Here is a 25104-nt window from a genome sequence, read left to right as displayed (position 1 = left end):
GTTCTTGGGCCTCCGAGCTTGGACTGGGAGTTAAGCCATCAGCTCTCCTGATTCTCAGGCCTTTGTACTTGGGACAGAATTATACCATTGGTTTTCTTGGTTCTCTAACTGGCAGATGGCAGGTTCTGGGACTTCCTGACCTCCATAACCACGAACCAATTCCTGCCTCTTCTTAAGTGTACCTTATTTAGGTATTCTATTGGTTCTGTTTCTCTGGAGAACCCAACACCCCAGCGAATGATAGGAAATTCCAGATCTCTGCAGGGTTCACTTCAAGTCCATACAGTTTGTAAGTAAAAATTCCCTCCATTCCTCACAATTTTTTCCCAGTTCTGAATAGCTAGATCACCGGTAAAGATAATTCACCAGTAATACTAATTCTATCCTTTCTCTTTATATAGTTTAGAAAGCAGTTTCATATAAGTAATTCTTTGATTCACATCCTATAAACATGCTCTGAGCATCCAATCAGTAGAACTGCTAAGATGCAGGTCTTCTGTGCTGAAGCTCCCCATCCCCTCTCCTCCCTCCTGCTCCCCGTGGCACTAAGAAGTTAAAAAATTCAGAGCGGAAGAGCCGTTAAATGCCACGGAATTCCACCTCCCCATTTTATGGATTCAGGGAGCTGAACACCGAAGACGGTAAGTGCCTCATCAAGGAAAAGCGCCTGTTCTTCTGCCAGCTGCCCCCGTCCCCCAGACACCGCGCCCTGGTACACCAACACCCGGTCCTCGAACACTTGGCTAAGTGGCTAGGGAGAAGTCGAGGAGCTTATTCAGTATTTTGCTCCATAAACTCAACATGTGCCCACTCAACAGGGACAAGCTGTATTTCAAGAGGGACAAGGTCATTTTCAGCACAAGTTCATACAAAAAGATTGCAAACAAGTAATATGTGAAAATCAAGAGGATTTTATTGATTTTTGTAGGTTCTTGGAGAAAACCATTCACATGTAAAAGTTTGACATTTGCTATGAGATTTATTCACACTTTATTTTATACATAAATTCTTTAATTTGGGGGTCAGACATAATTTTTCACTTCAACGGGACTTTCACATGATTACAGTCACAAAACAGGCACACTATATTGAAAAACTAAATCAAACAGAGCTCGACAAAATACGCACTTTATTCCAACTTGAATCTCAACATGCACCACCCCTCATACGTGATCTTGGAAGTATCTGCTGTGAGCTTACTAAAATATTAACTACAGAACGTCTGAGGTCACAAATGATTGTTTACAAAATAAAACCTCTTTTCCTAGTGCTACTCATTTTATTATAGAAAAATATTACCAATAAAAATTAGTGCTTTTCAAGATGTTCATTTCAAAAATCACATATGATACACAGGTTCAAGCCATTATTTTCCTCTCACACAGAGCTATCACAATACACTCTGTGAAGACTGAATTACTGATTAAATAAATGTACCTTAGCAACCACTACCACCTTAGTAATGACATGTCGTTTACTACACCAACTGATTAAAAAGGAGAGTGAATTAAAACATTTTCAGGTATTGGGTATGCTCTTAATTTGTTCCGAGTCTGAGGCTCAGAAAAACTGTTGGAGTAACATGACAAAATTTATATTTCTTCCTGATACAAGAAATTTGTCTAAAAAAATCTGTAATTATAAAACATTTGCTTTTAATAAAGAGGTTGCTACCTTTTTTTTTCATGGTTATGTTCCTATTTGGAGAGGATTCAAATTTTAATTTGGGCCCTCTTTTCCCAGAGGGTGGAGAGGGGTGGCTAGAAGTATAAGGTGTATTCGACAAACATAGGGATGCTTCCACTGTTGCAGTCAAAATGTAATAGTTTCCTTTCTTGTGATTATGTAAATTTTAAAGAAAAGAGGTCTCTCATAAGCTATATTACAGCAGTTTACATTTCAGTGTTTTTTCACTTGATATACAATTAAAATTAATTTATGACAAATACTTGTCACATAAATTTATGTAGGCACGTCTAAAATCTGTTTACTGGAGGGGTGAGGTCTTCAGTGGGATCATGATTCTGGATTCCATTTCCTGAATAAGTGGGACTGAAAACAAGGATCAAGATTATTACGCTTGTTCTTTTCTAAACAGATTATGGTAAATGTACAGTAACAAACAGGTTGCAGAGAATGTTCAGAAGACATGCTGCTTGGAATCAGAACAGACTGGAAAACAAAGGACTGATCTCAGGGAGAGAAATACATAGGTTAATGGTAGATGTTTTTAAACAAACAGGAGATGTTTTTAAAATTAAAGCAGATTCTGTTTGGAGATCTGTTTCATTTGTAGGAACTTAGGAATGTCCCTGTTGTAAGAAAAGTGATGCTTTCTCAAAAGGCTGAGAACTCTGAGCTAAAATAAAGTTATATAAAACCAAGTAATACTGCATGTAACTACAGACAGCACTGAAACCCACTGCTGAGTAAACTACGCCTCTTGGAACTAATGAACGTTTAAAAATAAGCAAATCATCCACATACAATTACATGATGTTTTGAACCAAAAGACAAGATAACACTTATTTTCTAGAACAAATTACTCTTTGATTTTCTTAGTAGTATATGGACTTAAATGTACCTGACATGCAACAAGACTGGTACTTACAACCTGTGTCCACGTTACTGGGTTGTATTCAGCCCAACTGTTCTTATAAAAAATCAAGCCACCAGGATTTCATAGTATATATGTATGTGGCTATCCATGCAAAGTGCCAAATTAATTTCCAAAATTACTTTTAATTGCTGTACTAAATTATAATGTTTTTGGGAATAGATAACTTTGATGAGAAAGGGAAAGCCCAGAAGAATATTATGTAATAAATATTCAGAGAATATTGAAAAGTACAAAAAAAAGGGAATGATGTAAAATTTACAACATACAAGGATCTGAAAACTGTACCAGACAATACTTGCTTTTTTTTAAGATTTTATTTTATTTTTTTTAAAGATTTTATTTATTTATTTGACAGACAGAGACACAAGTAGGCAGAGAGGCAGGCAGAGAGAGAGAGAGGAGGAAGCAGGCTTCCCACAGAGCAGAGAGCCGGATGCAGGGCTTGATCCCAGGACCCTGGGATCATGACCTGAGCCGAAGGCAAAGGCTTTAACCCACTGAGCCACCCAGGCGCCCCTAAGATTTTATTTTTAAATAATATCTACACCCAAAGTGGGGCTTGAACTCACAACATTATGAGATCAAGAGTCACATATTCCAATGACCGAGCCCGCCAGGCGTCCCCCACACATACTTGAAAGAATGAAAGTTCCTTATTGAAAACAAGGCATGTAACTATTAAAGAAAAATCTGACTATTCTCCATTCCCCCCAACCTTATGAGTCACCGTCCTAGAGCAATATACTATTAAAAAAAAAAGTACATATTAGCCTTGGAGGGAAAGAACATAAAACAGTTAAGATGAGAAGAACGGCAAGTTTTATATTTATGAAAATATTACCTGTATAATATACCAATTCTTCCCAGCCATGTTTATGCCACGCTGCATTCCGTATATCTTCCCTGGTCTGAAGATCCTTGTAAGCTGAAAAAGAACCACACAGAAGCAAGGCTTAAACCAAAGAAAATGTCCTGTGTTCCACTAGTATGTCCGTCAAGTACTGGGTCAGCTGCTCGGCTAGTTTTCTCAAAGAGACCACTTAGGGGATTTAACACTAAGCTGAGATCACTATAAGCTGGTTACTCTGAGCAAAAGTATTTAGGCCTTGTGAGAAGTAAAATAGCTCTCTAAGTTTGACAGTCTAGTCAATCCAAGACCTATCTTTCAAACCAAGTGAATTTCTTCAATAACATGTTAAATTCATAATCAGAAACTGTCAAACTACAGATAAATAATATTCAGTTCAATTTTGCTCAACATTTCCAAAGCACTACAACGATGTGGGTGACAGACTGTGTTCACTGCACGGGAGGGCAAAAAGACTAGTAAAGGCAAAGAACACGGTGGCCTCCTTGAGAACAGAGTGGGGAGGAGAGGAGAGAGCTGTGGGAGGTGTGATTTGGCCAGGTGCGCTTTGAAGGTTGAAAAGAATGTCATGGACAGGAACAGAAAAGAAAGCTCCTCCAGGTGGAGAGAAGAGTGTCAAAGGCATCAGGTCTTTGGTGTCACGTGGTACAATTCAGGGATCTCATCCGGATGCCTTGATTTCTGATTCCCGGGCTAGGCAATCTCCTTCCAACCACTCACCAGGGAAATACCTGGTGAGGCATTAGGAGTTTAACCATCTAAGATAAAATTTCCTTCAACTAGTAATAGAGTATACATTTATTACAAGCAATTTTGAAGATGCTGAAAAACAGAAGGAAAACAAATCTTGTACCTTTCACCACCCAGAGCAAAACAGCATTAACGTGACAAGCAGTATATTCCAACTGAGGTCAGGTGCACGGCCAGTGCACTGAGTGGTCACTCCCCTTGCAGAGGACACAGGTTGGGGACGGCTGTGTTCTTATTTTTTCATTTCAAATTTTTAATTTTCTTAATTAAAATGTTTTATTATGGTAAAATATGCACAGCAAAATTAACTTTTATTTAAAAAGATTTATTTATTTGAGAGGGAGAGAGTGAGCATGAGGTGGGGAGGGGCAAGGGTAGAGGGACAAGCAGGCTCCCTGCTGAGTGGGGAGCCCGATGTGGGGCTCTACCCTAGGACCCTGTGATCATGACCTGAGCAAAGCTTAACCAACTGAGCCACCCAGGCGCCCAGCAAAATTAACTTTTAACTATTTTAAAATGTACAATTCAGTGGTGTTAAATACATTCACAACTATCCCCCTTTCATTACTATCCATCTCTAAAACTTTTCACCATCGCAAATTAAAACTGTACCCACTGAACACTAGCTCCCCATTCTTCCTAACCCCCAAGCCCTGGTAACCTCTACTCTGCACTGTCCCTTATGAATCTGCCTCTTCTAGACACCTTGTATAAGGGAATTTAATGTTTTCAAGGGTTATCTGTGTCGCAGTATGGACTGGCATTTCGCCCCCTCCAGGCGGATAAATACGTACATACCACATTTTGTTTATCTGGTCATCAGTCTATCCACACTTGGATTTGGGGAGGCTTTTATTTTATTACTGTTTTTTTGTTGGGGAGGCTTTTGAAGGTGGGAGGCCCTTGAGCATGGATGTATTGCTGAGGGAGGGAGCCCTTAGATGGGGTGGTGGTGAGCAAAGGGGTGCAGTGAGGCGCTGAGGTGAGGGAGGAACGGCATCGAGCATGCAGGTCAGAGGAAGAGCTGCGGTGCTGTGGAGAGATCTGCTTTGGAGTCAGACGTACTCAAGTCTGGGCCTGCTGCAGTGACTCAACGGCTGCTGATTTACTTATCTGTGAGTCACAGATACCTGGCTGTGGCGCGTGGCTGTAAGGATGAGAGAATGATGCTGGAGGGGCTGGGTCAGTGTGGTTTTCTAAGAAGTGTGGCACAGGGAGGGCAAGGTTTTGGAGGCAGGCAACTGAGAATTCAATTCTGCATATCTCCGTACTTTCTCTGATAAAGTAGGGAGCAGGCAGTGGATGTTTGGCACACTAACTGGGGACAAAAAGGCAGGCAGAGAAAGGGACTGCCTAAGAAAAGACATGAGCTGCCATCTGGCCACTTTCCAAAGCCAGAGCACCACACTGTTCCTAGCTTCCGCGTCTGCGCATCGTGGCGGACCTTGTGGATTCCTCCTCTTGTGCTGCTCTGTGAAACCTCAAGCTCCTTCCCGTGGGACAGAGTTAAGGGTCTGTGACACCCTGGTGCCTGCCTGTCTACTCCTTCGCCTGGGAATTCCCATCCAGACAGATCGTAACCCTGACCTGAGTGGAGTCCCTGTGCTTGCGAACAGAGGATGTCTAGGACAGGGTGTGGGTGCCAAGCCCGAGGGGTGAGTGAGTGAGCGCAACAGGGCTGACTTTTCAGTTTATTTCCTTGAGACATACCACGTACTGTTTTAAAAAAAGAATAATAATAGGGACTCAGTGGGTTAAAGCCTCTGCCTTCGGCTCAGGTCATGATCCTAGGGTGCTGGGATCGAGCCCCGCGTCGGGCTCTCTGCTCAGTGGGGAGCCTGCTTCCCCCTCTCTCTCTGCCTGCCTCTCTGCCTACTTGTTATCTCTCTCTGTCAAATAAATAAAATCTTTAAAAAAAAAAAAAGAAATAATAAGAATGACTTCACCCGTATCTCAAACCCATAAAGGTTAAATTATGTTTAGCATAATCTCTAAAGGCAGGTATTAAAGATTTGTTTCCAAGTCTATCGCATTTGAACACTCTGGTATCTATGGAGTCCTGTCCCAGCTGGCTGGAAAATGAAGCCCCAGGACAGGGCGGCACGTGCCTCTACGACTGTGGCATTTATTATTTGCTGCAGGGTTTCCATTTCTTTTCTTTTCTTTCTTTTTAAAAGATGTTATTCATTTATTTACTTTTGAGAGAGAGAGAAGGAGAGCGAGCGAGTGAGGGCACAAGTCGGGGGAAGGGCAGAGCAGGAGGGGAAGAGAATCTCAGGCGGACTCCCTGCTGAGTCTGGAGCCGGTCTGGGGTTCGATCTCACAACCCCGAGATCAAAACCTGAGCCCAAACTGAGAGACGGACTCTCAACCAACGGTGCCTCCAGGCACCCCATGTGCAGTGTTTTCACTCGCTCACCCGCCAGGAAAGCCCAGTGTGTGTGGCTGAGCTAAGCTCTGGTCGAAGTAGTGATGGGTGGGGGTGAGGATGGGGTTCTCCTCCCCAGACCCTGAAGACCTGGGGGGACGGCATTCCCATTCAGACTTAGGTCCCCCCACAGCTCTCCGACCATACAGCCAGTCTGCGCTATTTCATTTTCTGACCACTTTTCATAATCTCCTGTTTTCCCAACACTGTTCTGACCCCTCCTTCTTGCCTTTACCTGCCAACTCCTTCAGGTCCTGAAGTCTAGCTCCTACTCACCTTCTACTGATGCCCCCAAATACACGTAAGTCTATGTCCCCTCAGTGCTGGGAGTGCCCCGAATATAAACCCCGACATCACCAATCACAGACACGGCCTCATGGCATGTCCCTCATGTTGGCTTTTCCCTCCTGAGACCAGTCACCAGTCTCTGTACGTCTGCCATACGGACACAGCAGGCAGACAGGGTGCCACCCTTGGTGGGACCCGACAGGTCAAATACCTCAGTTAATGAATATGGTCCAGAAACGAGTTATGCTTTTCATTTCTTTTAAAAGGGGGCTCCACACCCAGTGTGCAGCCCTTGGAGGGCTTGAGCTCACATCCTGAGATTAAGACCTGAGATGAGATCAAGAGTCCGATGGTTAACTTATAAACCACCTAGGCGTTTTAACTCTAATAAACTTACACACATGTGCCCCGAATGTACCAAGCTATTACTCAGACCTGGCTCCTGTTCTATCAGGGGGACAGGCACACATAGCCACAAATGACGACCTACATGGTATCGGGCTCTGGGGGCTCAGGAGGAGAGTGACATTCACTGGGGGGCGAGGGGGCACATCTGAGTCAGGCCCTGAGAGATACCAAAGATAATGCCAGACCAAAGTGAGCAGGGACAGAAAAGGTGACAGGAGAAGCGCCTCCAGAACGGCAGTCTCAGACACAAGGCAGGCGGTGAGCGAGCGCGTGGGGACCTGCCTCTCTGGATCGAATGTGGGATAATCTGTGAGGAGCCACGGAAGTGTCTAGAAAGGGACGGCAGCTTTATCATCTTCCCTCTCCCACGGCCTCTCACTTCTCTTGCTCCTCTCACCATTATCCCCACTCTCATGTCAGCCTCTAATGCACCCCGAGTCTACAGGCCTTTCACTGATGACCTCTTTCCTTCTAGACAGCCCAGCACTTAACTTCCTGTGTTTCAGTTTGCTGCAGTGTTTAAAGTTACTGATGGGAGATGTGCTGTGTTGCCTGGTATAGTTTATTTGGTAATGAACTCTGAAATCCTAGTAACACAAAAATGAAGGAAAAAGTTACGTACCCCAAAGATGATGGACCATGTATAGCTGCCCAATCTGAGAGAAGAATCCTCCCACCGCTTCACTACCGTCCTGTCTGAAGCGAATCGCACGAGCCCTGTGAGGAAAAATGACAACGTTCAGGTGCTGAGCTGGGTAAGCTGGAAGTACCCGATTCTCTCCACCCTCACAGCAAGTGGTACCATATGAAGACTAAGTGTTTTTTAGCTATCAAATGCAACTGAAAATTATTTTAATGTGGATAACATATCTAAGTGCAAATGTACTTTTCTGTAGCTTTAACAGTCATTTTGGGGAGAAGTGGACAGTAATTAATGACTCTTCAAATCAGCGCTTGAGAATACAATAGTCGAGAAAATTGGCCGAGCATAGGACCCACCAACTTAGAAAGAACTGTTTCTCCAAGAACACGCTGAGAGAAAGCGAGGGAAACGTGGATGCTAGAACACTCAAGATGCCGAAGCTACTGTATCTTAGGGAGACAGGGACCGCGCCTGGAGAATGGGGTTTAGGACAGAGATGAAGGGCGCACACCTTCAAAGCAGCTGCAGACCAGGAATTCTGGAAAACACACTGAATAACCATGAACGTGGAGCTTCCTGGCAATCCAGCATCACTATCAAAACGGAAGCTGCCTTGTGGTATTGTCATAGCGTTGTCGTATGGTGACAGATGGCAGCTACGCTCGGGGTAAGCAGAACATAATGTACAGACTTGTCAAATCACTGTTGTATGCCGGAAACTACTTTAACGTGTGTCGACCATATTTCAATAAAAAAATGAAACAAAACCCCCCTGCCTTTTTTTTTAATCAGAACAAACCATCAGGAAAATTACCAAATCGCATTCCTATGTGTGGAAGAACATGTAGATACATGTGTCCATGTGCATGACATGGAATTGTGATTAAGTTGGCTAAAAACTGGCTCTTGTTTTCAGCATTCCTTTTTAAGATTTCCTACTGCAAAACCCAGCTCCTTAAACACCTTCTTTCATATTTGCACAGTACTTTGTTTATCTATGTAGTGATGCATCTGAAATCCTAAGATGGTTTTTAAGAAAAATGTACAGGGGCACCTGGGTGGCTGAGTCGGTTAACATCGCACTCTTGATATGGACTCAGGGTCCTGGGATCAAGTCCCTCATCAGGCTCCACACTCAGCTGGGAGTCTGCTGCTCTCTCTCCCTCTGCCCCTCCCCTAGATCGAGTGTGTGCATCCATGCTCTCTCTCTCAAATAAAATCTTTTTAAAAAATTATGTTTTCCAAAAGCAGTTTTCAGGAATCAAACTTGAAAATGAAGGAAGTGGCCCGAAGTGATATACAAAAGTCACCTGGAAAATAGCTGGGGTTTCTCCGAGACCCCACACCACAGACCACTCGGTATATTTACAGCAACACTGCCCAGGTTTGGGCCTGAAGTCTGTCACCTCAAGGTACCAGAGTTGGCAGGACTTGAGAAGATGGATTCGTTCTAATTAATTTAAAGGAACTGGAGGCATAAGAACAAGGATTCTAATCTACTCACATCTACAGTGAGACAGAACTCTTGAGGGACAAGAGATTTCAGTTGGCTTGACCGGCACTTTCTCGTCCTGGAGGCAAACTTCACAGCAACTGAATTAGAACATCTCAAGACAGTGGTGGGGTACAGATCCAAGCAAGGGCAACCAGGGCAGGAGTGATACAGCCAGAATCCTCCAGACTGATCTGTGCACCTCCTTTCTCATACCCATGAACTCCACTCTGAGCGGGACCCACGCTTTCAGGTTCTTCTGTGGCGAAGGAGGGATCTCCTGCTAGTGCCCCCATGGGCTACCCCCAAATAATATTAAATTCTTTAACCCTTACACTCAGAATTAAGTGATCAACAGCTTCATAATAATTATAAATCTGATTGGTAAATTACTGAAATTAAGCAAATCACTTTAAAGTGCACTCTAGCTCAGAGAGGGAAGAACTGTCTTTTCATTGATCGTGATAAATATTCAGCATTATTCATTCCATTATGAATTTTTCTAATTCAGTTACAGGAGGCAAAGAAAACATACTTGCCTTAGCCTGGTAATAATCAGAAGCATGTACTGAAGAGGAGATCACCATCTTAAATAGTTACCTATGTGCCAAAATATAAATTGAACGCTGAACTGGCTTTATAAATAGTTAACTGAAGAATCATCTCAGCACTTCTTGTGAAGTCCACGGCGGGCAAGTCTTAATTAGTAATGTGCAAAAACAGGACTAATGAATGATCCTATTCTGCAGGCAACTAAATTATTACGTTTATAAGGCCCCTCCCTACGGTGCCTCTAGTAGTGGCATCCAGTTAACTTGTATGTCTTAGTTTTCAAATTAAAACAATTTCTAACTTGCATTATGTAGCCTTTGATGACCCAAGAAGAAAAGATTTATTAGAAATAAGAATCGCAGGGGCCTCTGCTGGCTCAGGCTATAGAGCATATGACTCTTGATCTCTGGGTTGTGGGTTCAAGCCTCATGCTGGGTATAGAGATTACTTAAAAATAAAATCTTAAAAAAAAATCCAGAACTGTTTTTTGGAGCTAGAAGAGATCTTAGAAATTATACAGTTCAAAGCAAGAAATTTCATTGCTGAAAAAGAACACATCTAAGCTGAAAGTAAGTAAAAAGTCACAGGTTCTCCTTTAAAGATAAGGAAGCCAAAGGGTTAATGTCTGACTAATGGCCAATAACCTACTCTTCTATCCCTCTTAATTCCTGAGGTTTTATATTATTATAATTCTATTTGTTTTTTCCTCACAATAGGATTTTAAAAAACTATATAAAATGATGGTAAAAGTTGGTGTTTTGTGATAATGCTCTTGAGCGTGCTTCTTATGTTCCACCATCCAGTTTAACGTTGCTGTTAAGATGGAAGAAATGGGGCGCCTGGATGGCTTGGTTGGTTGAGCTACTGCCTTAGGCTCAGGTCATGATCCTGGAGTCCCAGGATCAAGTCCCGCATTGGGATCCCTGCTCTACAGGGAGTCTGCTTCTCCCTCTGACATTCTCCCCACTCATGCTCTCTCTCACTGTCTCTCTCTCAAGTAAATAAATAAAATCTTAAAAAAAAAAAAAAAGACGGAAGAAATGGAGAGTTTTATAGGTCAGGTCAGGGCTGGCAAAACAGACCCTCAGCCTAAATCCCACCTTCTGTAGCTTGTTTTCATGGCTCAGAACCTAAGAATGGTTTCTACCTTTTTATTTTTTAAGATTTTATTTATTTATTTGACAGAGAGAGATCTCAAGTAGGCAGAGAGGCAGGCAGAGAGGGGGAGAGAGAGGGGGAAGCAGGCTCACTGCTAAGCAGAGAGCCTGATAAGGGGCTCGATCCCAGAACCCTGAGATCATGACCCGAGCTGAATGCAGAGGCTTAACCCACTGAGCCACCCAGGTGCCCCTGATTTCTACCTTTATAAATGCTTGAAAAAAAAATCTCATCAAAAGAATAATATTTCATGACACATGAAAATCATGACATTCAAATTTCAGCATCCATAAATAAAGTTTTCTTGGGGGGTACCTGGGGGGAGGCCAAATGCCCTCTGAACATGTACTAAGATGATTTTTATACTGTTAATTTGTGCCCATTAAAACACTCTGGCCACCTAGATTTTTAAAACACCAATACTTGACATTTTCGTACATTTCAGATCTTTTCAAACAGAAATGACCACCACAGAAACAGATGAAGCTCCCTTTGCATTCTTCTCCCCGCCCCCCGACTAGTCACCACTTTTTGGAAGCAGTTACCTCTCTTTCAAACACCGTCTTCCTGTCCACGGTTCTATATTTCTACTTCATATGTGTGTATCCATGAACAGTAATTATATCTTTTTCATAGAACTCGTTTATATCACTCTCTTGTATCATTTTAAAATTTACCTACATATTCTCTAACTAGCTCTTTCTCCTCAACTTGGCTTTTCAATATTACTGCATCTGCCAATCTGTTTCACGTTCACCACCGTGTAGGATTCTACCACACGAATTTACTATAATCCATTTCCCTCAGACACATAGGTTGTTCACAGGTTTGGCAATTGACCTTTTGTTCATGTGCAACCACGAGTTTCCGCTGTCCGTTAAACGTTTACCAACCGCCCAGGATGGGCCAGGCCTTGTAGACAGTGTCAGGGACTGGAAAGCAGAGCAGCTCCTGGGCTGACAAGTGCTCTCACAGAGGCATGGAGGCAACGGGCTGGGGTACAGAGGCCACACACCAATTACACACTTGACTGTGTTGTATCTACCAATTTCCTTATTTTGAATTATCCTTGGATTCATGGTATAAATTCTCTTTAGTGAGGTGTGTCATTAGCAGCTTCACTGAGGTATATTTTATAACCTATAAAATTAAATTAGACGTATAGTACTTTTTTTTTTAAAGTAAACATACAGCCTTGTGCAATCATCACTACAATCCACTTAAGCTAGGATCCCTTGTGCCCATCTGCAACATTTTCTGTTCCCACCTCCAGCCCCAGGAAACCACTCATCCTTCCGTCTCTATAGATTAGACATTTCTGGACATTCCGTACATGTGTACTTCGAGCACTTATCCGTAGTTCACTCCTTTTCATTGCCGAGTAGACTCCCACGCGGACCCAGCACGGCTTGTCTACCCGTTCCTCTGCTGACGGGCATTTAGGTTGTTTGCACTACTTGGTTATTATGAGAAATGCTGTCTATGATCATGGATATGAATCTATATGGACGTACGCTTTCATTCTCTTGGAACAGAACTGCTGGGCCATATTGTAATTCCACGTTTAACATTTTGAGTAACTGCCTATTTTCCCAAGTGCCTGCACCATTTTACATTCTCCCTAGCAATGTATGAGGGCCCCAATGCATTCCCAACCTCACCAACATTTGTTACTATCTGTCCGTTTAGCCATAGCCCTCTGAACATGTGTGGAGTCTCATCTTGTGGTGTTACTTTGCATTTCCCTAATGACTGAGAGGGTTGGGTGCTTTTCATGTCCTTATTAGCATTTATTTATACATCTCCTTTGATGAAATGTCTATTCAAATCCTTTGCCCACTGAAAAACATTTTTTAACATTTATTTTATGATTATTATTTTTCACTATTAATTTATTGTATCATTAAAAACTCATAACATTAAACTTATCTCAGCCACTTCACAGTTCAGTAGTGTCAAGTACATTCACACTGTTGGGCAAGAGATCTCCAGAACTTCTTCATCATGCAAAATTGAACTCGATACCCACTAAATACCAAGTTCCCTTCACCAGGACCCTGGCAACTATTCATTTTCCATTACTGTGATTTTGGCTACTTTAGATACTCACAATAGTGGAATCATATAGTATTTGTCCTTTTATGACTGGCTTAATGTCCTCAAGGCTCATCATATTATAGCACATGGCAGAATTTCCTACTTTGGAAGGCTGCATAATATTCCTTTATATGTATATATAAGATTTTCTTTATCTATTCATCTGTCAATGGATATCTGGGTTGCTTTCACCTCTGGGCTACTGTGACTAATGTTGTAATGAACATGAATGTGAAAATACCTTCTTGAAATGCTGCTTTGAATTCTTTTGATTATATACTCAGAAGGAGGGTTGCTAGATCATATGATAATTCTGTTTTTAATGTTTTGAAGAACTGTTGTACTATTTTTTCCTAGTGGCTGCAACATTTTACATTCTTACTGACAATGTACAAAGTCCCAATTTCTCTGTATCTTCACCAACACTTGTTATTTCCCGTTCTTTTGATAATGGCCTTCAGAGAGGGTGTGAGATGGTATCTTATCGTGGTTTTGATTTGCATTTCTCTTATGATTAATGATGCTGAACATCTTTTGGCGGTTTGTGGATCTTTAGAGAACTGTCTATTCAAATTCTGTCCATTTTTAACTGGGTTATTTGTCTTCTTCTTATTGAGTTGTAGGACTTTTTTATATATGTGGATACAAGTCCTTTATCAGATATGATTTGTGAAATTTTCTCCCAGTCTATGACTTACTTGCCTTTTAATTTTAAAATGATGCCCTTTGAATTTTAAAAGTTTTTAATTCTGATGAGTTATAATTTATCATTTTCTTGTGTGCACTGTGGTTTTGGTGTTACATCTGAGAACTCTTTGCTTAACCCTAGATCACAAAGATTCTCTCCTATGTTTTCTTCTGAAAGCTGTGTTATGGTTAATTTTGGTATATATGTGAGATAGGGCTCTAAATTTATCCTTTTGCAAAGATATTCAGTTGTTTCAGTACCCTTTGTTGAAAGGCTGTCTGTCCTCACTGAAGTGACTTGGTGCATGGACTGAAAGCTAATGAACTCATGTATGTGAGTTTCCTTCTGAACTTGCACTTCTGTTCCATTGATTTGCATGCCTGTTCTTATGCTAGTACCACACGGTCTTGATTACTCTAGCTTTGCAGTCAGTTCTGAAATTGAGAAGTGTGAGTCCTCCAGCTTTGTTCTTCTTTTTAAGGTTGTTTTAGCTGTCTTGGGTCCTTTGCATTTCTGAAGCCTTGCTGGGGTTCTGACTGGGATTGTTGTGAATTTATAGATCAGTTTGCAGAAAAACTGGTACTTTATTACTTAAATGAAGGAGAAAAACAACAAGCAACTGTGTCATTGTGGTGCTGTGTGTGTGACAAAAACATTTCAAAGAAAGTAATATCCAAGAAGAATATGAAATAACCTAATGCAACAGTGGGGTTTTATTTAAAAAAAAAAAAATATATATATATATATGACATGTTATTCAGGATTTACCTTCAAATAGTCTGGGTTGGGAGAGTGAGACCTAAGCAAGACTGGCCAGGTGTGGTAACTATGGAAGCTAAGTCACGGGCATGGAAAGTGGGGAGATTCATGGGGTTATTCCCTCTAGTTTTGTGTATGTTCAAAAAAATTTCATAATAGAAACATCAAATAAAACAGTCTAGTATCAAATCATGGCTTTATTCCCAGATTTCATTTCTGGAATTAACACTATAACCTAAAATAAGCTATTAGTAAGATTACAAACTCACCGTTTGGTAATATACTCACCAGTAATTGCCCCATTCTATCATAGTTCCTGGCTGAAAAGAGATTTGGATTTTGGTTTGTTAGTTCTGTGAATAAATAGGAAATAGTAGTATAAAAAATATCAAATGACAAAACTAACTTAAAAATAACTTTTAATAACATGAAGTGTAACGTAAAAAATGTAACAAATTAATATTATTTACCATGCTCATATCTATCCCATAGTGGAAGTAATATTCTATTCTATTTCAAGTAAGAAGGCAGTATTTACAGTAAAGCATCCAATTATGGTTATCAAAATCATAGCTAGGTCCATTCTCCAGATGTACTGAACTCATGATTAAATTGTTGGCACCCATTCAGACTTTATTGTGAAATTTAAAAAAAAATTCAATTTACTGAATCACTATTTTTTCCAGTATTATGGTGAGTATTAGACTACTAAGATCTACTACTGATACGTACTCCTTTTAACAATATTGCCATGTTGCTATCTGGGGCTTTCTTTCTAGTAGTGCTCAGTGAGCAAGCACCATGAAAGGCTTATAAAATATTATTCCCTTCGACTCTTACAGTGCTGTGACTTACTCAGCGGGGCCACATTTATTAGTTGCTCTAGTTCAATTATAGCAGTTGCTATATATTACAGCTAGTCCTGCATTTTAGGTCTTTCCTCTTAAAAACCGCTATGCTAGATGGAAAAATGTCAAATAACAAACATTATACATATTATAAAAAACAAAAGAGCATGGTAGAAGAGAAAGAATAAGAGAGAAGATTAAAAAAAAAAGAGGAAAGAGGAGAAGGACTGGACAGCAGAGAAGACAAACCAATCAAAATATTATGCCAAACATACATCACAAAATGTAAACTCAACTTTTGTTTTTGGCACTAAGGGGTGCTCACGCCTCCTCACAGAAGAATGAGGGCTGTTAACCCATATTTTAGTACTTACTCGGAGCTGGTAAGATCTGAGTTCATATATATTAGGTCCTGACCGTGGCACAGGCTCATTCCAGAAACTGAACTCCAACAGCAGCTGATTCTTCCTAGAGAGAAGCATGTTGCTTCTTGCCTTGCGGAATTCCACAAATTCCTTTGAGGGAAACAAAAAATGTGCTCATGATATCCTCTGATAGTTACATATAAACCCACGTTAGTATCATTTATATTCCTCCTATGATAGAATGCTACCATGAAAAGGGTCCCAGGTGGCCCGAGACAGCCCTGGTTTACAGCTTGTTGAGCCAGCATAAAAATTATAAGCACTCACTTTCACTCTCAGAAGTGTCCAGTTAGATGACAAACTACATGGCCATCCCAAGTATTCAGGTAACAATGTAAGCAAATACAATTCCTACAGATTTAAGTTCTCCTGACAGTGACTGACAACATATTAATAGAAGTGACATAGGGACTACAGAGTATCAGATGGTCCAAAAGCCACTTATGTTTGGACTGGGAATCTACACAAAAGGTTTTCTTTCCAGTAGTGTGTGGCTGTTCAAATTCTCTTCATCAACCTGTACTGAAGGGACGGGGAGGAGAGGGCAGTCGCTTCCCAAAGCAGCTGTGTGTTAGGTAACCCACAGCTCACTGTGTCTACATGCTGACTTGCTGGCGTCAAAGTACTGGCTCACCAGCTTCAAAGCACAGCTGACTTCTATAGTAAGAACTGTTATGTTAATAGTATTACAGCCCGTTAATTAGTTGCAGTACAGCTTCAAGAATCCAAACAATAAAACTTTTACTACAAAAAAGTTTATTAATGTTAAAAAAATGAGGACAGAAAAAGTCATTTAATTCTGTACTATCATTTATCATTAGTCTGAGTAAATAAACATTTTTCAAAATCATACCCGATTTTCTCTGAGTTTACTCATGACCTCTGTGAGGGCTGGGTAGCCTCCTTCATACCTCCAGAGGTGCACTGAAATATATTTTAAAAGAGAACATACATTTAGGGTTTCATGATACTCTTACCTTGAAAACAGTCTACATACACATTATGTTAACACAACACAAAACTGTAATGGGCTATGTGTTGGCATATGAGCCACACCATAAATTTTCAATAATGGATTCAAATGTTAAAGAAAAAAAAGTAGTTTTTTTTAAATCAATTACTGGAGAAACTATTTTAAACATAAAACTAGACAGACTTGGAAAGCTTTGATTATAAAAACAAGTATTAAATTAAATATTATTTAAGTCATTGACAGGAAAGGCATAGGGAACAAGTGTTTATTCCAAAGACTTCTGCTTCCTACCAGCTTGATCCTGCTCGCCATACCACGTGTTCCAGGTCCCCACCAGAGTACAAGGGTAATGCTTATCTTCATGAATCTTTGGCAATACCTCTTGACTTAAAGAGAAGAAACAGCAACACTAATTAAACAACTGACAAGATCATACCAGGTGGACACATGATCAGCAATAGGGAGAAGGCCACCTACTCTGTTCTGACAACTAACATCACAATACATTTATGATAAACCTGTGTTTAGAATTACCCTTTTCGCTACGTTCTACTCTAACATCCCCCTTATCAGAGACTCAGGTTTCTGTAATCCAACTACCTAGAACAGCTGGAAACAACTGCAGTGATAAAAATGGATAAGGAAGAGCCAAAGGTCCCAGCATTCCAGGAACTACATGGGTCTACTATTTGCTATTTCAGGAAAAAGAAAATGAAGTACCTAGGAATGGTGAAGTTTCTAAGAGCTAAGTTCTGCTGGTTCCCAAGACAGGAAGGAGAGAAACAGGAACAGAAAAAGAGCATGGAAGAAATAAGAGAAGGAAGTGATGTTTAAGACCAGGGACAATAGAAGCGGCACCAGCAGGCAGAGGTGGCCGGGGCAGAGAACAAGTTGCCTCTAAGGAGGGAGGAGGAAGACAGAGCTGGAACCCAACACAGCCTGGAAGCAACCCAGCTCTAATAGTCCCCGAGGGCATCAGAAACCAAATTAAAGATACAATGTGGAGCGTAACTAGGTTCTACTCAATTCAACCAGCTGATGGGATTTAGGAAGTATCATACAATCCCATGTTCCATCATTACCAGTGACTGTACAGACTAGCGGCAAAGCCATGACAGTTATGGCAGTCTATTCATTTAACAGAGTTGCCAGAGCTTGGCTCCATGGAAACTTCCTTATCGTACAGATTTTAATACCCAGAGCAAGGCAAAAGGAAGAGACATGACTGTTCCATCCCAAAATAAAAGCTAAAACCTGCACATGTTCTGAATAGAAAAACTGTGATGAAAAAATACAATACAGATTCAACAATAAATGCAAAAGGGTATCAAGGATTGGAAAGGGAACCTGTTCGAACTATTTGCTGACACTGAGTGCAAGTTAGTGATCACTGCCAGAGGCTGGGCCACCAGAACTGAGTGTATATGCAGTTAACAGAGAAAAGCCCAGAATGCTCTTCTGTCTAGCCAAATGAAAACCCAAACAGTTTTATGACCTTGTACAATGACCACACCATGTGTATTTTTTGAAATGTCACCCTTCAAAAAATACACACGGTGTGATCATTGTACAGGTCAAAAAAGACTTATGTTAGAAATAACACTGGAGTGATGGAAATCAAGGGTGGGGAAAGATGGATTATGTATAATTAATGGAAATGGATTTCCTTTTTTGTCATGACATGAACCCCAAATGAGAGCCAGTGTAGAAGAAAATCTGTAGAGATGACCCATGTGGTGTCGAGATAGGGGCTGGGGCCTGACGATGAGGCCTAGGTTTTTCACCAATACGGAGTGGTATCTTCTTTGCTGGGGACTCCAAAGCTGCTCTTGGAAGCCGTGGCCTTCCTTACACGAATGAAGGCTGTAAGGCAGGTAGTACTTGTACCTAGAACTAGCTGGGTTGGGCAGACCTCATCACTGGGGCCTCTAAAAACTAGGCAGGAGTTAAATCTTTATATACTGGAAACAGTTTCAGAGAAAAGAAAAAAACAACTTGATGAAGGAGAAAGCAGAACTCGGGGAGATTAATTTGATAAACTTCTAAGTAATGAATTGGGTGTGGGGTAAGGTACAGGTACAGCCTTGAGGCCAGGAAGGCACTCAGCAAGGCGGTTACTTAGAAATGGGGCTCAAGAGGCTGGGAGAAGGAGATGGAGAAGGAAATGGAATAGAACCAAAATGCATGTCAAACGAAGAATACATAGCTCTTAGCAACCAGTTGCAAAGAACTAAGGAAAAGGTTAACTAAAACCATGGTGAGTGACACAGGTGGGAGGTAGGAAGCGCCATGTGATTCTATATGTTGAGTTTGAAGGGAGACGAAGACATCCAAATGGAAATATGAACACACAGGAAATGAAAATCTGAGACAGGAGATGAAGTGATACAAACAGGACAGGAAGGATAACCCAAGGAAATAATAACATAGATAAGAAATTTCATTTTATGAAAAAAGATTTAGAAATATGCATCTGCTTTGTTTTAGGACATTTTTTTAATAAAGAGAACTGTGCTGAGGTGATTAAGAAACACTATGCTAATGTTTTATTTCATGAATCACTTCCCCAAATAAAATAACAAAAAGTTTTTGCATCAAAAAATTATGCTGATTCTGGTGACAAAACCATTTGCTTTCTCATGAAAGTAGCAGATGTGAAAGGTAAAAAAATGTTTTTTAATGATGTTTGCTCATAACTGATCATTAAAATACAATTTGTTAGCTTAATCAAGAATGAATGCACTTAATTCTCTTTGGTCTTAAAGTTTACATATTCTGTAAAAGCATATGGATCTCATTATCATATGAGAATCTGCCAAAGGGACTTGAATCCTGGTGAATGAAGACTTGAGAAGAAATGGTGGCTATAGTCAAATATATACGGGACTTCCATGTGGTGGCTTTAGTTAGGAATAAAACTGTAAACAGTGGAGATCATGGGGATGTCAATTCTAATTCCTAACACTCAAGTTATCCAGAGATGGAATGTATGAATGTACTTAAACACACCAGTCAGGAAGGGTCAAGCACTGGTGAGTAGATGGACTAGATGGCACTATACGGTTCCTTCCAACCTAAGACTCTAGAACATTAATGTCTGAGAGCTTACGTGATGAGTTAGCTGTGTGAGTCCTTCAAATCAAAATGCCCTTGACAGCCCCACACAGAGCTCAACTTAAGAGCCTCTGAACATTCAGGTTCAAGAAGAGGGATCAAAGATCCCACTCCTCTATCAAGGGTTAGCAGAACCAACAAATACGCAAATTGTTAATTTTCCCCAAGTAAAGGATAGTTTGGTATACACACCAAATTTTGTTGTATGCTTCTAGGCATTCCGGTTTAACATTGTGAACTGAAACAAAAGAAAATTCAACGATAAACTTATGAACAAAGGGAAAAAAGTCAACTATGAAGATAGCAAACCTATCACTCACACTGCAATTTGTATAGACTGCTTGTTTCCTTTTTGGCTAGGAGATTAGAGTGAGCATCTTTTCTTGGATCAACTTTCCGGACAAATAAGGATTTTAGCCAGCTGTCTTCTCGAGGTCTATTATTAGAGGACGTCAATCTCCTATGGAATAACAAACATAAAAATGTGAGTCTCGTTAGCGGTATGAAGATTTCAGCATCTTCAGGTAATGTCACATAGCACACCGTTTTCATAAAATCAATCCATTCAGCAAACATGCCTTGAGCACCTATTCTAGGCACTGTTATAGAACCTGGGATACCAGGGTGCGTGGGTGGCTCAGTGGGTTGAGCCTCTGCCTTCGGCTTGGGTCGTGATCTCAGGGTCCTGGGATCGAGCCCCACATCTGGCTCTCTGCTTGGCGGGGAGCCTGCTTCCCCCTCTCTCTCTGCCTGCCTCTCTGTCAAATAGGTAAAATCTTAAAAAAAAAAAAAAGGTTAAAAAAAAAATGAACCTGGGATACCACAAAGTGTCCACTTTCCATTCTGATAGCATGCAATCGAAATAGCAAAGTGTGAAAGATGTAACTTGTGGTTCTTATAATAGAGTTTTACCCTGAGATCATGATCTGAGCCAAAGGCAGAGGCTTTAACCCACTGAGCCACCCAGGCACCCCTAAAGTTTTAAGTATAGTTGGCATACAATGTTGTATTAGTTTCAGGCATATAACATATTGATTCAACAATTCTACACATTAAGCTATGCAAGTACAGTTAGTTACCATCTGTCAACATTCAGCATTACGACAATATTATTGACTATATTCTCTACATTGTAATTTTCATCCCCATGACTTATTTTATAACTGGAAGTTTGTACCTCTTTTTATTTTTTTAAAGATTTTATTCATTTATTTGAGAGATAGAGAGAGATACTGAATATGGGGAGAGGGACAGAGGGAGACAAATAACCCCAAGGAGAGCCTGACATGGGGCTTGATCTCATGACTTGAGACCAAATCTGACGCTTACCCAACTGAGCCACTCAGGCACCCCTGGGAGTTTGTACCTTTTAATCCCCCTCACCTATTTTGCTCATCCTCCCTCTACCCACCTCCCCTCTGGTAATCACTAGTTTGTTCTCTATAGTTAAGAGTTTGTTTTTTTGTTCATTTGTTTTGTTTTTTAGATTCCACATGTAAGTGAAATTGTATGATAATTATCTTTCTCTGACTGACTTATTTTACTTAGCACAATACCCTTCAGTTCCACCCATGCTGTCACATGATCTCATTCTTTTTTATGGCTGAATAATATTCTATCGTGTATATGTGTGTGTGTATATATATATATATGTATCTATATGTAGCATATCTTCTTTATCCATCCATTTACTGATAAACATTTTGGTTGCTTCCATACCTTGGCTATGGTAAATAATACTGCAATAAACATATGGGTGCACGTATCTTTTTATATTAGTGTTTTCATTTTCTTTGGTTAAATACCCAGTAGGGGAATTACTAGACTGTGTGGTATTTCTTTTCTTTTTCCCCATAAATTCCTTATACTGTACACTTCATCCTTGTGATTTGTTCATTCCATAACTGCAAGCCTTGCACCTCCTATTCCCCGTGGCATTTCTATTTTCAATGTTTCGAGGACCCTCCATATTGTTTTCCACAGTGGCTCAACCAATTAATATTTGCACCGTCAGTGTAAGATGGTTCCCTTTTCTCCACATCCTTGCCAATACTTGTTATTTCCTATCCTTTTGATACTAGCCATTTTGACAGGTGTAAGGTAAAATCTCATGGTGGTTTTGATTTGCATTTCCCTGATGATTTGTGATGTTGAACATCTTTTCAGAGTTCATGTTTATCTTTGCCATTTCTGCTATGTGTTTTTCTCTCCTCTAATGCAATTTCTGACATAGAAAAAATACATATGGTAACCTAGAGTAGTCAAGTTCATAGAGAAAGAAAGTCGTAGAGTGGTTGCTAGAGGTTGAGGAAGGAGGAGAATGAGGAGTTATTGTTTAATTGGGACAGAATTTGGGAAGGTGAAAAAGTTCTGGAGATGGAGGTGGTAATGCACAACAGTGTGAATTCACTCAGTGTTACTACTGAACTGTAAACTTAAATATGATTAAAATGGCAAGTTTTATGTTACATACACTCTACCACAATAAATAAGTGTGAAAATATACAGGGAAAATGAAATAAATTCTTTCTTTGAAAAAATTATATTGGGATGTCTGAGTGGCTCAGTCAGTTAACTGTCTTTGGCTCAGAAAAGATATATGCACCCCTATGTTCATGGCAGCATTATTTAAAACACCCAAGACATAGAAGCAACCTAAGTCCTAAGTCCACTGACACGTGAATGGATAAAGAGAGGTTGTCTATGTATATGCCATATTGTAACAGACACACATGCGCACAAAAATTATTCAGTCATAAAAAATAAATTTTTTAAAAAAGATTTATTTGTCGAGAGAGAGAGCGAGCAAGCATGGGGATCAGCAGGCAGAGGAAGAAGCAGGCTCCCCACTGAGCAAGGAGCCTGGGGTGGGACTCGACCCCAGGAGCCTGGGGTGGGACTCGACCCCAGGACCCTGGGGTCATGACCTGAACTGAAGGAAGACGATGACTGAGCCGCCCAGAGCTCCAAGATTTTTTTAATAGGACTATATAATTCCTGCTTTTTCTTTATTTTAGACTTTAAATTCACTAGACAGAAACTGTATTGAAAAAATTTGGGGGGGGTGGTTAAATAGATTTTAAGACCTTAGGAATAACTATTATGAATAATGAAGAAAGGGGTACAATGCAAATTTCTAAAAATATCAGCATTAGGGAATTTCATTTACAATAACAAATATTTACCAAAGTAACCACTACTAATAGTTTTTAATCCCAGAAATGCACAGACATGCATCATCACGTGTATATACATATATTTTTTATGAAATTTAATACTTTATAACATTTATTAGTACCTTATTTCCAGTTTTTTCCTGGTATAGGCAATTTAGGTATCCATTAACAGGGACCAGTGAAATAAATTTGGAATATCCAAAACCATAATAGAAGCAATCATTAAAAAGAATGAAGCAAACCTACATGCACTGATAACCTGGTATTTCTGAAAGTAAATTATGTGGGAAAAGCAGGTATAGAACTGTACCATAAATACACAGATCGAATTGTTAATAGTAGTGAATCTGGGGAAGGTGACTGGATGTGGGGTGGGAGTTTTTTCTTCTCATGTATAGCCTTCTGGACTATTTGACAAATTTTCCATATATATATTATTGTACTTAAAATTAGCTATAAAAGTGCACATTTAGAGAGTCTTTTATAGGAAAGGCACATAGGTATATTGGCAAACTAAATTTGGAAGGGGAAAGACCCTGAAGTAATTTTTTCCCCTCCTCTTTAGAATTTAAGGGGATTACAAATTAATAAATACATACTTCCGGTTAGGCACTGAGTTAGGTAGCCCGTCTATGTCATCTCATTCAGTCCCCGTACAGCCTAGCAAGGTAGGTATTATCACATTTTAAGGCTTGGCTCAGAGAGGTTATATGACATGAGCTAAGACGGGGCAAAATGAAAATATGAACCCAGACCTAACTATAAAGTTCAAAACACTCTCACTAATATGGGATGCCTCCCGAACATTCATCTCACCAGTTGAGCATTTCCCCAGGTTTTACTAACACCAAAGGGATTATTTACCTTAAGGTAGGTAAAATGAGGTAAAGTGTATGGAAACACTCTGTAATCTACGAACGAGCCTAAGAAATAGTCATGGGACACACAAGAATGCGAACGGTGTTTGCTTATCAACTTGGATAGCAATTGTCTTGACAAATAAAAGACAGTCCAGTCCAGCATTACCCCCAGCTGACGGTCCAACACTGAAATCTTTTCCGTGTCAGGTGGCTAAAGCTGACTCATGCACCCAGTCCATCTAGCTGCCCAAGCTGAATCACAGAACACAGCAGAAAGCGGCCATGCCAACAGCTGTCAGGGTGATAAGATCCGGGCTGGGGTTCTTTTTTGAGAATGACAAACACGATCAGTAGCCTTTATACCATCATACGTATATTGTGTGGCACTTTACAGAGGGTGGGTGGGAGGGAGGGCAGATCATTCTATAAAACATTAGACTTTATTTTTATTGTATTTTCCCAAAGATCTTATTTTTAAGTACTCTCTACACCCACCGTGGGGGCTGGAAAGATCAGGAGTTGCATGCCCTACCAGCTGAGCCAGCCAGGCACCCCACAGAACAGCAGACTTTAAATAGAGTCAGCATTATGAGCCGCGGAGCGCCCAGGTGGGGCAGGTGGTTAAGTGCCCGACTCTTGGTTTTGCCTCAGGTCATGATTTCAGGTGAGACTGAGCCCCGTGTTGGGCTCCACTCAGTGCAGAGTCTGCTGGGGACTCTCTCCTCTCCCCACTGCATGCTTTCTAAAATAAAGCAATCAATCTTAAAAAAAAGTAAGCACTATGTGCCAGGCTCTGTGGATGTAAAGGTGAATCAGACGCTTCGCCTATTCAGTCTCACACGCGGTGTGGTCCCAGATACTGCAGACTCACACACGCACACATGGTCCCAGATACTGCAGACTCACACACGCACACATGGTCCCAGATACTGCAGACTCACACACGCACACATGGTC

The 25104-nt window shown here is 40.6% G+C and overlaps 1 protein-coding gene across 1 annotated transcript in view; it reads right to left on the bottom strand.

Annotated features, from left to right (window-relative positions):
- Positions 1–891: 891 nt before the first annotated feature.
- Positions 892–25104, bottom strand: part of NIPSNAP2 (nipsnap homolog 2) — a 30222-nt gene continuing 6009 nt past the window's right edge. The window contains exons 2-10 of the mRNA XM_032872348.1: positions 20432–20571; positions 20304–20349; positions 17289–17383; positions 16878–16948; positions 15974–16114; positions 15040–15071; positions 7985–8079; positions 3462–3545; positions 892–2052 (exon numbers count right to left, since the gene is read on the bottom strand). Coding sequence (XP_032728239.1) covers positions 1988–2052; positions 3462–3545; positions 7985–8079; positions 15040–15071; positions 15974–16114; positions 16878–16948; positions 17289–17383; positions 20304–20349; positions 20432–20571 — 769 coding nt within the window. The 3' untranslated portion in view covers positions 892–1987. The remainder of the gene's footprint in view (positions 2053–3461; positions 3546–7984; positions 8080–15039; positions 15072–15973; positions 16115–16877; positions 16949–17288; positions 17384–20303; positions 20350–20431; positions 20572–25104) is intronic.

This window comes from Lontra canadensis, unplaced genomic scaffold (genome assembly GCF_010015895.1).
Source record: "Lontra canadensis isolate GAN:19392208 unplaced genomic scaffold, GSC_riverotter_1.0 scaffold45, whole genome shotgun sequence".
Classification (NCBI taxonomy): Eukaryota; Metazoa; Chordata; class Mammalia; order Carnivora; family Mustelidae; genus Lontra; species Lontra canadensis.
Note: the sequence above shows the minus strand (reverse complement) of the source record. Positions and strands in the feature narration are given on the sequence as shown.